At 41.9% G+C, this 13,233-nt stretch overlaps 1 protein-coding gene across 2 annotated transcripts in view; it reads right to left on the reverse strand.

The window, feature by feature from the left end:
• CHD6 (chromodomain helicase DNA binding protein 6) overlaps positions 1 to 13,233 on the reverse strand; it is a 145,402-nt gene that overhangs the window by 65,915 nt on the left and 66,254 nt on the right. The window contains exons 9-17 of one of the 2 annotated variants that reach the window (XM_084887511.1): positions 12,989 to 13,081; positions 10,443 to 10,529; positions 10,107 to 10,241; positions 9,399 to 9,520; positions 7,950 to 8,193; positions 6,422 to 6,598; positions 5,685 to 5,828; positions 1,895 to 2,150; positions 922 to 1,132 (exon numbers count right to left, since the gene is read on the reverse strand). In XM_084887511.1, the coding sequence (XP_084743637.1) occupies positions 922 to 1,132; positions 1,895 to 2,150; positions 5,685 to 5,828; positions 6,422 to 6,598; positions 7,950 to 8,193; positions 9,399 to 9,520; positions 10,107 to 10,241; positions 10,443 to 10,529; positions 12,989 to 13,081 (1,469 nt within the window). The remainder of the gene's footprint in view (positions 1 to 921; positions 1,133 to 1,894; positions 2,151 to 5,684; positions 5,829 to 6,421; positions 6,599 to 7,949; positions 8,194 to 9,398; positions 9,521 to 10,106; positions 10,242 to 10,442; positions 10,530 to 12,988; positions 13,082 to 13,233) is intronic. The other variant, XM_084887512.1, reaches the window with a different exon arrangement.

Raw genomic sequence — 13,233 nt, forward strand, 5'->3', positions numbered from 1 at the left:
CCCTAATCTAAAAATGAGTTCTGATTTCAAGGAATTATTTATATAAATATTAAATGTCAGCATAATCCATTCCTAAATTTGCCATTTAACTCTCTTCTAGAAATTACATGTTAGAAGAACAAACAGAATCTTCCAGGATAAGAATATTTAGATAACTGAGATTTGCCATGATTTTACTTTAAGAAAAAAAGAATTTCCTGTAAACTTAGCAATGTCTAGACTAACAGTTTCTATGATCTTGAAAAATCTTTTATCATTAGGAGTTGTTAAAAATCCATTTATCATCTTCAGATCATTGATATATCCCAACGTAACAAATGCAGTACCCACAAAGAATCCAAATAACACCAGTGACTTTCCACCTTCATGAGTAATGGACCTCGAATCAAGAAATTATAGGAATGTGAACAAGAAAATAAACTGGGATGCCATAGCTAGTGTATCATAACATCTAGAGTTTGCTGGAAAAGGACATGAAATATCCCCAAATTATTTTCCTGTGAGTTGTCAGATTATGTTCTTTTAGTAACCTGATGCATAGTGATGCTTTCTAGGATGTATTTCCCTCATCATCATTAAGAAAAAACAACAAAAGTAAACACATTATTTTTTAAATCTTCTCTAATGTTGATTAAATTGTTTCATCCAACTACAAAGAATATAAAGAAACATGTAGGATATCATTTTTAAGCAAAGCCAAGGGGTTTATATTATAGGGTATAGGCTATGAAATTCACTCTAGAGAGAGTTAAACTTGGATATACTTGGTCATAAGTATTATCTCTGTGTTTTAGAGAATCTTTAAGAAGATATTCCTTTCCTCCCTTTTTGAATGCTTTGTTGTTGTTAAAGCACAATTTTTGAATGAATCAAAAGGTATCAGAAAGAAGGCAGTGCCTGCAGCTTTGACATCAGTCTCACCTTCTCTGGATGAGATAATCTTCCAGGATATCGAGACAGCGCACCATCTGGGAGAAGATAAGTACTTTGTGGCCACCTGCAATCAGCTTAGGGAGTAGTTTATCAATCAGCACCAGCTTCCCTGCTGCCTGAATCATGGCCTGTAGCTGAAAGTCAGGGGCATCAGAATTGTGGGTTTTCCGGAAATCTTCCAGAATTTTCTCCTCTGCCCCTGAAAACAAAGCAAAGCAAAACACTCCTTGAAAAAACATTAAGGGTAATAGCTGCTCTCTGCCTTACAGATCCTAGGAGAAATTAAGTGAATTCTTGGGTCCGGGACCACGTTCAGTGAGGCAATGCTGTATGTGCAACCCTAGTCTGTGGCCCAGCAGAGGGCTCTGCAGTGGCAGCAGGTACAGAGAACTCAGGTGCTTTGCTCTCCTGGGAAGTCTCACCAGGTAGAGAAGAATTTGAGATACCAAGATGACTTATGCTATTAAAGAAACCTTTACGGAAAGTTGATAAATAGACATATCTTTAAATGTCATAAAAATTTAACTATAAGCAAATCCAAGCCAGATATTGAATTAAAATTTTATGAAAAAAGTTTTATTGAAAAAAAAAAAAAGGCTCCAATATATATTCTTATTGTATAGGCAACTTCATTTATCTACAGAGTTTTCACTCATTGCATCATGACCATTTACCCAACAAAGTAACACATATTCTGTCCCCACAAGGACATAATGGACAACAGACTGATGAGTAACATCCCCATCTTCAGATACAGTTCCAAATGTGGCTCTTTGTACTCATTAAACTGCTTAGGTAGATCCATCAACCTCTTTGAACTTCAGTTTAATACTCTGTAAAAAGGTGAGAATACACACATCTGGCATCTAATGGGTACTCAGTCACTACAATGGTTGGTTATCAGGAGCCTGTGGCAGAGACCCACAACAGGCCCGAGTATCCCCCTGCCTCGCCCACTCACCATTGATCAGGTAGGGATGGTTGCAGCACTTTCTCAGCTCCATCATGGTGTTGATGAGGTTGGGCATGTTGTGCTGATATGCCCCTTTAGTCAGGAAGGAAAAGTTCTTTTCCAGGATGGCTCGGTAGTACTTTTTCTGGATATTGGTCAGCTCTACTTCAATGATCGTCTCTTGTTTGGGAGCAAGGTTCTTTTCCACGTCATCTTTCAGCCGCCGAAGCATCATTGGTTTTAGGATAGACTGCAGTTTCTTTACCTGTCCAGGTAAATCCTGATTTAATGATTACAGGGTATTCTACCTTCACTACAAACTCGTGAGCACAGTACTGTGGTAACAGACTAAAGGAAAGGTCATAACTGAACCCTGAACATGCGGCTGAAAGGGAAAAAGGGGCCTGGTTTTCATTCACTAGTATTTACTGAGAAACTATTATATGTGACAACCTTACAAGATATAAAGAAAGGAAAATACAAAAGACAGTACCTATTCTCCAGCCTGGAGAAAACAAACCTCTCCCCTCTAACATGTACGTGTGTGCAGCAATCAACTGAGAAATATTTAAGCCACATTAAGAGGTATAAGTGACATATTATAAAGGGAAGACTTAGATGCTGAAAGAACAAAGTAAGAAGTAGAGACAACCTGGGATAGGCGAAATGAATGAAGCTGTCAAAAAGTACAAACTTCCAGGTACAAAATAAACAAGTCTCCAGGATGAACAGCAAGGCGACCGCAGTTAATAAGAATGTATTGCATATTTGAAAGTTGCTGAGAGTAGATCTTTAAAGTTCTCATCACTAGGAAAAATATTTGTCACTATGCACTGTGATGGATATCAACTAACCTAGATTTATTGTGGTGATCATTTCATAATGTATCTATTCACTGAATCATTATGATGTGCATCTAATGATTGCACTAGTATGTCAATTATATCTCACTAAGAAGTAGAGACAATCTGGAAACAGATGCTTCCTATATGTTACAAATAACTTCAGCAAACGTGTTTGGGGGTAGAATATAGAAAGCTGGTGCTGTAAGGTGACTTCTACCATTCCATCATGAAAGCTATCACATCAGGGGTGCTTTTAGCCTGATAGTGTTCTTTGCTACAATTTTTCTGTTCTTCTGACTGCCCAGGCCTGGAGAACAGAACTCTATTCACTTTGACCGCACTGACCAGAGTTCTATTCTGTACTGAAGATGACAGAACAGAACTCTATTCACTTTGCACTCCCAAGAAGATAATTCAAAGTCAAGGCACCTAAGTTAATCCTGAGCTGAAATGTGATGCCAATAAGAGTAACCCTGGTGGGAAAATAAAATACAGGAAAATGGAAGTGCAAAAGATCAAGTTTTGAGTCATAAAGGCCTGTTCAAAAATTTTAAAGGAGTAGATTCTACATAAATAAGCTGTGCACACACCAATGCTTCGTGAAGAGAGTGATTCAGAAGAGCTATTTACTGGAGCAGGTTTTAAACAATGATGAAAATGCTTTACTTTGGAAGCAGATGCTTTCTACAACTTTTATTTACTGTGACTTAAAACATACACATTTGATGTCATTTTTGTAGTTTTCTCCTAACTCCAATTTTAAACCTACCTCATTTGAGACTTTCATTTTACCTACCATGGTACTTAGGCATCTAATCCCCCAAGTGGATAAGGAATCTATACATATAAAAGGCTAAGAGACTGGACAGTAGCTATAACGCACACTGACCACCAGGAGGGCAGATGCTCAATGCAGCAACTTTGCAGAGTGCCACCTTGTACAACAGGACTCCTCAGGGGATGCTGGACTGCTGGTTTTGGCCCAATCCCCTCAGGCCTGGCCAAGGGATCCCGCCTGCCAGAGGGACCTTGCTCACATTGCAGAAACCCTTCAAGCTCTGGTGCCACCATAGGTGCCACCTTCTAATTAATTTCCTTTCAATGTACATGAATCTATGCACCAGGCCTCTAGTTACTACATAAGAACCCAGAGAGAAAAGAAATAGGCACAAATGCCCATATGCCACATGCTGGGTTCTGCTTTGCCCTTCACTTGTTTCACACCTTGGATCATCTAGATGGTGGTCACCAACCTTTTAACCTCACGGACCACCGGTTGGTGACCACTGATTTACCTGTGTGCCAGACTATACTGTGTGCCAGATACTGCGTTGGTCAATACCACACACACAGCTTTAGAGAAGATGTGGGCCTTTTCCTCAAGAAGGCCATTGTCGAGGAAGAAGAAAAAATGCATACTACAAAATAAGTGCAATGGAAAAAAGAATGCATTTCTAATGGTCCAAAAACGGATAGGGGGCTGGAGCTGGCTTTTGAAGGATCAATAGATTCTGCACATGTAGCGGAAGTGGAATTCAGTTTGATTACTCATTGCTCTCAAAGGCTGCCTTGCCACAGAAGTAGAAGCAAACAGATTGGAACCACAGAGTGTACCCTTGACATCTGTTAATGGAAGTCCCTAGGTTTCTCAGTCCCTACTTTCTCTGCCCTAACCCACTGTCACACCATTACTAGATTAATTTAGCAGAACTAATTATGTCACTCCTGCAATCAAAGCTTTGCATTGCTCCTCTAATACCCTCCAAATTCTTCCCCAAATATAGCTCTGAACCTCTGTCCTCATCCTATATAATAAAAGGCTAATATGCAAATAGACTGAACAGTGAAATGACCGATTGCTATGGTGTGCACTGACCACCAGGGGACAGATAATGCAGGAGCTGGCCCCTGGTGGTCAGTGTGCTCCCAAAGGGGGAGCACCACTCAGCCAGAGGCTGGGCTCACAGCTGGTGAGTGGAGTGGCAGGAGCCTATCCCGCCTCTGCAGCAGCGCTAAGGATGTAGGCCCACTCCCCACAGTTCCTGGACTGCCAAAGGGCCCAGGCCAGGCTGAGGGACCCTCCCACCCGCGGAGTGCAGAAATGTTGTGCACAGGGCCTCTATTATTCCATAAACATCCATCCTGTTTCCAGCTTATGTGAATGATTCCTTACTCCCAAATAAATTCTGTTTAAAAAACAATAAATCCCTACTTTTCCTATGTAAAACAGTCACAGTCTCTTCCCCCTCCACCTACTGAAAACTTACCCACTCTTCCAAGACCACTTTCAAACTGTAATCTCTCTGTGAAAGCTTTCCTGATTTCCAAACAGATGTGACCTTTTTCTCCGAATAAAACCCCCAATTCTATTCTTGTTTCTCCTGAGGCATTTAAACTTGTCTGGCTTATTTCTGTAATCTTTAGTAGAATTATTAATGTTGGCCGTTTTAAATTAGCTTTGAGTCCAAAAATGCCAGACTCAGGACTAAATCTTTCAAAATGAGGAAATTCAGTTGATATCGACAAAGATGGACTTACCAACTACTCTAATATATAACTGCCTTCTTTTCTTCACTGCTCTTGAGTATTTTATTGAACTAAAAAATGAGCCTGAGAATATGTTGCAGATTATGTAGGAAGGAAGGAGGAGGAGGGGAGCAAAAGAAAGCACCATGATCCTGAAATCACAGCTATGCCCAAAATCACTGAACTTACATGGGAGATTAGTGAAGGCTTGAGGTCTGATATGTCAACATAAAATATTTTAAGTGCTAATTCATTTATTCTTTGCAGTAATAAGAACTGCTAATAATCAGCTTATCCTCAACATAAACAAAAAATACATTAAATAATGGATGTCAGAACTTGCCAACCCCTGACTCTACAGTGGTTTCTCTCCTTGATGGTAAAGTAATCATCACATTGTCTCCTTGTTCCTTCAGGCCCCTATTTACCTGTTCCTCTGTTTTCAGATCTCCAAACTCATCCAAGAAAGCAGTCTCTGAAGGAAACTGCGATGGCTCCAAAAAGTTGAGCAAACTGAAGAGCTCCTCCACAGAGTTCTGCAAGGGTGTCCCAGTGAGCAGCACTTTGTGTTCCTGCACAGATTAACACAGGATGAGTGTCTGAGCTCCCCAAACAGTAGGCTAGGGCATTCTGTGCTCAATTTGGGGCAGTTCTATTGTGCGTTAATGAAAAGACAGGGTGCCAACATTCATGGGAGTACAGCTAATGGACAGATCAACCTTCCTTTCACATTAATAATTCCAGCAGCAATTTCATGTTAAATTACAGAAACCATTCATTCATTCAATATTATTGAGTGCCTTCCCCCACAAACTGGGCACTGTGTCAAGACAATGATGTTAAAAAGCCATAATCTTTTGTATCAGGTCATTCAGAGAGAGACCCAGAAACAAACCAGAACACTTTATAGTTTCAGGTCACAAATTTATTGGGATTTAAGATTCCCTTGTGTCCCTTTGGGAATCAATCTGTGGCAAAGGTCAAACTGGTAACCCAGTTCATAACAAAAAACAAACACACACATTTGATTCCTACACTATCAGAGCTATAGAGGGCAAACATAAATCTAGAGTAAAGCAACTACTCAGAAGTCAGTCACATGGATAATGCTTCCTCCACAGTGAAGAGAAGCCCCGCTGTCTATGTGAAGAGCTTGCACTCTCACCAGGGCCATGAGCTTTAGACCCTCCAGAAGTTTGCAGTTCCTGTTCTTCAACCTGTGGGCTTCATCGATGATCACACAGCTCCAGTGAATCTTCTTCAGCTCTGGGCAGTCTGCCAGGATCATCTCAAATGTTGTGATGACAACATGGAACTTGAAGACTCCTGAAAGGGGGTTTCCCTGAGGATGATACAACAGCGGGCAGAACTTTATGCAATGGCCACAGAATCCAGCTAATGGGCACCAGCTGGCCAAGAGGAGCCAGCACTAGTAATGCCAGGGCCCAGGTGAGAAGCCAATAAGCACTGCTCTTCCTCGTTTGAGGAAAGAGAACAAGAACACACCAGCTCTTCAGATAAGAGACAGACTCATTACATGGGTGGAACAGAAGAGAGCACGTGTCCTCACAAGGGTGAGACAGGTGAGCAGTATGGAAGGCACAGCAAAGAAGCTTTCCATTGATTAACTGCCAGGGTAAGGAAAGCAGATGGGTGTTGATTCACATATTCTAGTCACGAGTCTGTCTAAATCCGTGGTTGGCAAACTACGGCTCGCGAGCCACATGCGGCTCTTTGGCCCGTTTTTTTTGTGGAAGAGTGTGGCTCTTCCACAAAAATGTGGCTCTCAAAAGAAATTTCAATCGTTGTACTGTTGATATCTGGCTCTGTTGACTAATGAGTTTGCCGACCACTGGTCTAAACCATGCATAGCTTGAAAGCCCAAGCAAACTTTCTTTGCTACCTTTCAGATACAATTAATTTCAACTTGTCACTTGGGTTCTAGCACAGAGTCACAGTAAAGATCTTGATTCCCCTGGGACAGGTGCTACCAGGAGGGCACACCTTTGTCTTTTAGCCTGTCTCGGTGCTGCCATCACATGTAAAGAACAGAGCTACATCATGTCAGAGCACACTGTAAATTCCTTCCAAGTGTCTCCTGCAGTTACAAAGCTCCTGGCTGGCTTTTCTCTGATTAGATTCTTTTAATTTTCACCTTACTTATAAAATCCAGTGCCCAGGACAAGCATTCTCGGCAAAGTTTTTATAATATTTAACGAAAGCTTTTTAAAAATCCTATTGTGCTTTTAATGATTTGAATCTTGTTTTCTCTTTATCCTTCCCTGTCAAATCTGTTAACCTCTTCTACAAACTCCCTGGCTAGGAACCCCTTCTCTATACAACAATTCTGCGGCTCACTTTCTTCACTGAGCATATAGTAATTCAGATAAAATTTTGTGTGTAAAAGTAACTTCATAATCCAACCCAGAAGCCAAGCTTTCAGAGTCCTAAAAGGGGTCGCTGGTATATCTCAGGGAGTGTAAAGCATGCCCTATAATTCTGTCTTTATCATAAATTAAACTATCAGGGAGGAGCAAGAAGTCTGCCTCAATAAGCGTATGACTGACTCTACATAATCAGTAAATAGTAACCCAAGGCACAAGACACTACACTCCAGAAGATAAGTGACGGAAATGCTGATCTCAACTATGACATCGAGGGTCACTGAGTCTTTGTGTCGGCATGAGGCTCACCTGTGCATCTCTGTACACCATCTCATACTGCTGGATCATCTGCCTACTGATCTGGCTGCCGTGGTACACAATGGCATTCATCTCTGTCCACGTCCGAAACTCCCGCTCCCAGTTAGTGATAGTGGAGAGGGGGGCGATGATGAGGAAAGGGCCATGGACTCCCCTGAGGAATATTTCTGAAAGGAATGTAATGGACTGGATGGTCTTCCCTAGGCCCATCTCATCAGCCAAAATACAGTTTTTCCTGCAGAGAGTAAGAAATACAGGCAATTCACAATCAATACAGGACAGAGGTACAGGTTGGTTACAACTAAAAAGATACTTCAGATGCATACCTTGACCTGTAAGTGAATGTCAGTGAAGGTCTTATCAGCATTTGCCAGAGATGCAACTAAGGCAAGTTTTTATTATTCTTAGTCATATCTTGCCTGCTTCCAAAAAGGAACTATGGCAGATTGTGAGAAAATACATGAAATGGATCCATTTAAATATAAACTAAAAACACTAAAAATTAAAAAAATAGAGAACAAAAATATGCCTCACACCAAAGCCAGTTTCTGTACTCAACAAACTTCATGGAAGCAAAGGCAAAAATAAAATAAGTTACAAGATTCTCATTATCTTTCACTTGTGTCATCAAAGGACAAACTTAACCCACATAATAAATTTCTAATCAGAGAAAAGACGCCTGTCTCGTCTGGTGATTCAGGGTCACAGATGGTACAGAGCCAAGATACTCAAAGCAAGGGTATGGCCCCATCCAGTCTCAAGCTTCACTGCACAGAGGGCAGCCTCAGACCTAGAAAGCAACGCTCTGAGCTGAGAATACGGGCAGAAGACTGTGCCAGAACACACGCCTCCAGAGTCCTATCTTGGTGTGTTTTCCGTTACAACATGCTGTCTTTAAAAATCAATACTCTGGGGGACATTCTAGAATGTTAAGAAAATCTCAACCCATCTTTCTCAAACTTCATCTGCTTCATCTATTCTGATAAAGAGTCCAACCTGAGCATTCTAGAACAAATCCAGAACATCTGTGGCTCACAAACAAGTAGTGGAGTTGGGGCAAGAATCCAGATCTAGTCCTCTTTAAAGCCAATTTTTGCTAAAGATAGAGATAGAACACACGTTTAAAGGATCCTTTGAGCATAACCAAGATAGAGCCTTACCTTTTGCCTAGATCGGCAAAGGTGGGAAAAAAAAAAAAGGGCACGAAGTCGATGATGTGTAAAGACCATTCCTTTGGTTGGGAGAAATGCCTGACATAAAAATATGATCCTAGTACGAGGGACATGCAAGGACCGCCAGCCTGAACCAATCAATGGCTGCGCTGTCCGCTCGGCTCTCTGCTGCTCTCCTCTAAGTGGGCCAAGGCAGCCAGCCGCCTCCAAGTACAAACACTTGGTTAAAAAAATCCCCATGAAGACAGATATGGTTCTGGATCCTCACCTATTATACCAGTTAAATAGAAGCCAGTTCATTCCCTCCAGCTGGTACTCCCGGAGCTGGTTACTGTTCTTATACTCACGAGACTTTTCGAGTTTCTGCCACGAGTCTGAAGCAGGCCGCTCCTAGTGGGAAAAAGCAGAGAGCACACTACTAGAGACTGATGTTTTAGAAGCATAAAACAAATAGGGGCACAGAATAATAATGGGGAAAATGGTAAATTTCAAAACACTGCCCTACGTCTGGCTTCAGACTGCAGTGACTGCTTTCTGACCCATGTTTAGGCCCTACATTTTCTAGGTTTCACTGGATAAACTAAGAATATCTCTGTAATATTTGCAAGTAATTAATAAAAAAGAGAAACAGAGCCACCAATCTTATTAAATGTTATACTGTTTTACTTAGACTCTTAGAAGGTAAGTTTAGTTTACTCCAATCCTACTTATATTTTAATTTCCCTGAAAGCCAATATTAGTCAGTTTTTTTGGTTTCTATAGACAGAATTTCTTTTACTTCTTTGTGCCTGTGGTGTGAGCTCAGGAAAGTACCTGGGTCAAATATTTTGATTAGTTTCTAGAGTCAGAACATCAGGCAGAAAGCCTGTATAATCAAAATCGCAAATTCCTTAAATTCTCCATAAACACACTAGCAATCTTATTACTTTATCTTTCCGTATGAAACACCAAATTCTACATATAACTGATAGACTACCATGTGCTTAATTTCAGGGAGAACTTGAAGAGATTCAAATTCTTTAACTTTCGCAGGATCCACGTCTTCCTCCAGCTCCCACGTGCTTTCTTCATAGGGCAGTGAGCACCATTTCACCAGGTAATGCGTCACTTCCTGGGGGAGAAGAGGAGAGAAAAACGTACTTTCTACTAGATAAAAGGCATCGGTCATACTCTATCCAACTTACGGAAACCCACCCTATAATACAACACAACACACGGGTGCCATTAAAACAAAGACCACATGCTGACGAAATAAGCACAATGTAAGGTGAGAAGGGAGGACACCAGGAGAGTCAGCAGAGGAAACACCCACCTCTCCTGTTTCTGCGTCCTTGGTGTGGGCCACCTCCAAGATGCGGTCAACTTCTATATAGTCTGGGTTGAACAGGTCTTCCTCAGGCTAATGCAAACAGAGAAGAGTTTAAGAGTGTCCCCTGCCCTCAAATCCCACTTCCTGCTTTACCCTTAAGTGACCCCTACTCTGGACCTATGAGGAAGCACATAAAGTGGTTCACCTGAGAATAAAAGTCACCTCAGACACTCTTCACTGTCCTAAAGCCTGCTCTCCATGACTACATGGGAAGGAACCAACCACCCCTCACAGGCTGCCCACAGCCAGGGGAAGACCTCCCTGCTGGTTACTGTGGTGCTGTGCAAAAACCAGCACAGAGTGCCCTTTCATTACCGCTCCCTGTTCCAAAGATCACCCCGGACACCCTGGTTTCTTTTCCTTCTTCTTTTATAGATATACATACACACACACACACACACACACCTTTTTTTTTTACAGAGAGGAAGGGAGAGGGAGAGAGAGTTAGAAACATTGATGAGAGGGAAACATCGATCAGCTGCCTCCTGCACACTCCCCACCGGGTATGTACCCGCAACTAAGGTACATGCCCTTGACCGGAATCGAACCTGGGATCCTCGATGCTCTATCCATTGAGCCAAACCGGGTTAGGGTTCTTTTCCTTCTTAATATAAATAACAGTAATAGCTAATATGGAAGGAGGCATGAAAGGAGCTTCTAGGGTGCCGATAATGTTCCAATTCCTGACCCAGGAGATGGTTATTTTGTAAAAATTCACTGACCTTAGGATCTGTTTATCTTTATATACATTATGCTTCAAAAAAAAAAGGGGGGGGGGGGTACTCACAAAACAACAATAAACTGCACTGAGAAATATTTAATGTGTGTCTGGAATCACATTAAATGCTTTCATTTAAGTCTCAAAACTACTTTAGGGAGTAGGTAGTACACTTACTTTACACATGAGAAAGCTGACTCAGAGAGGCTACGTAACATGACCAAAGAACACAGAGCTGTGAGAACTGGAGGTTTACCCAGGTCTTTCTTAAACAGAAGCCCCAATCCTGGACAGCTGGAATGTTCTTATGGCCCCTAAATTGGACGCCATCTAGTTTCATCTTCTAACCAGTGCAATCAGATTCAATTATTCCCATGTTCAGAAATATACTATCCTCTGAGACCTGACCCACTGCCAAGACACCTCTACCTCTGCCTGCTCAGCAGTAGCATCATGATCTTTATCATTATGACTATTAAATTACAGCTCCATTTCCATCCTGTAACTGTGATTCACTGGTGAGAACTGCTTCATCTCCAGCAATGGTGACCAAGTAGATTCTACCTCTGTGCTGGCTCTTCAACAACCCCTCCCGAGCTGGGTTAAATAGCCCCGGGCGTCTAACTTTCCTTCAGATGCTTTAATGTTTCCAGATCCCTTAATGACACAGAGTTCACACTTGTGGAAGAGTGACTGTGGGTCAGGTATTGTGCTAAGCACTTCTACTGGTATAAACACTGTGTGAATGTTTTGTGACAAGTATCCTGTGAGGTTGACACTATTAGGAAGGATATTATGCAAGTGGCCCAATGCCAAGCGGATGTGTGCATGCGTGTAGGGGGAATAGTTTGGCTCCAGAACCCAGGCTCCTAGCAGCATGCAGTCTGCTTTCCACCTTTCTTCTCAATCACTCAGCTATGGCTAGATCCCTTTACCACCATTACAGTCCTGCAGCTGCCCTCAGGTTTTGCAGAACCTCATTGAATCCTGGTACTCAAAAATAAACCGTGTGTGTGTGTGTGTGTGTGTGTGTGTGTGTGTGTGTATGGCTAATATGCAAAGTGAACCCGCAGGAATTCAACTGGGAGACTGGGAGTTCTATCACTTGCTATGACATGCGCTGACCACCAGGGGGCGGCATGGAATGAAGAAAGGCCTCAGCTAGCAGCTGGGGAAGGAATCCTAACCAAGCATGAATTTCGTGCACCAGGCCTCTAGTTTAGGAATAAAAACAGCAAGGCACAGCAGGGCTGTTCATTTGGTACAGTGCAGGGTTAATGTTACTTTTAAACAGCCACACCCTATTCTTGGCTCACAGCAAACTTGTAATTAAACTGGCAACATTTTTCCTCCCTAGAACTGCTATCCAGTCATTCTCCACACTCCAAAATGTAAAGATCTTTAAATACAAATGTATGACATTACATTTACAACCATTGTATTTCAGTCATCCTGGCCTATCCAGGTAAACCTGAAGATTATCTTTGTCATTTATTCTCCCAGCGTTATTTCTGGTTTTTAGGAAGGGTTTTAGTTGGGCCTCTATCCCTATGGAGTATGGGAACTCCAGTCTCTCCAACTGGAGTCTCCTTCACCGGACTACCCTCTCCCCTGGCTACCTCATAAAGCACCTGGAAATAATAGATACGCAGACACTCTACTCAAAACTAAGTTATTATTTCTTTTAGCCGAAGCTGGTTCGGCTCAGTGGATAGAGCGTCGGCCTGCGGACTGAGGGGTCCCGGGTTCGATTCCGGTCAGGGGCATGTACCTTGGTTGCGGGCGCATCCCAGTGGGGGGTGTGCAGGAGGAGGCGTTCCTCTCTCATTGATGTTTCTGACTCTCTATTCCTCTCTCTTCCTCTCTGTGAAAAATCAATAAAATATGTATTAAAAAAAAAAAAAAGAATAGCATTTAACCAAGTTATTAATAAAAATGTTAAAACCAAAGACAGTATTATAGGAACTAGTCCCCAGGATTACTCCTTAATTTCATGATGTCCTCCAACCCTTTTCT

This window comes from Pipistrellus hanaki (assembly GCF_964339955.1).
Source record: "Pipistrellus hanaki genome assembly, chromosome: 6".
Lineage (NCBI taxonomy): Eukaryota > Metazoa > Chordata > Mammalia > Chiroptera > Vespertilionidae > Pipistrellus > Pipistrellus hanaki.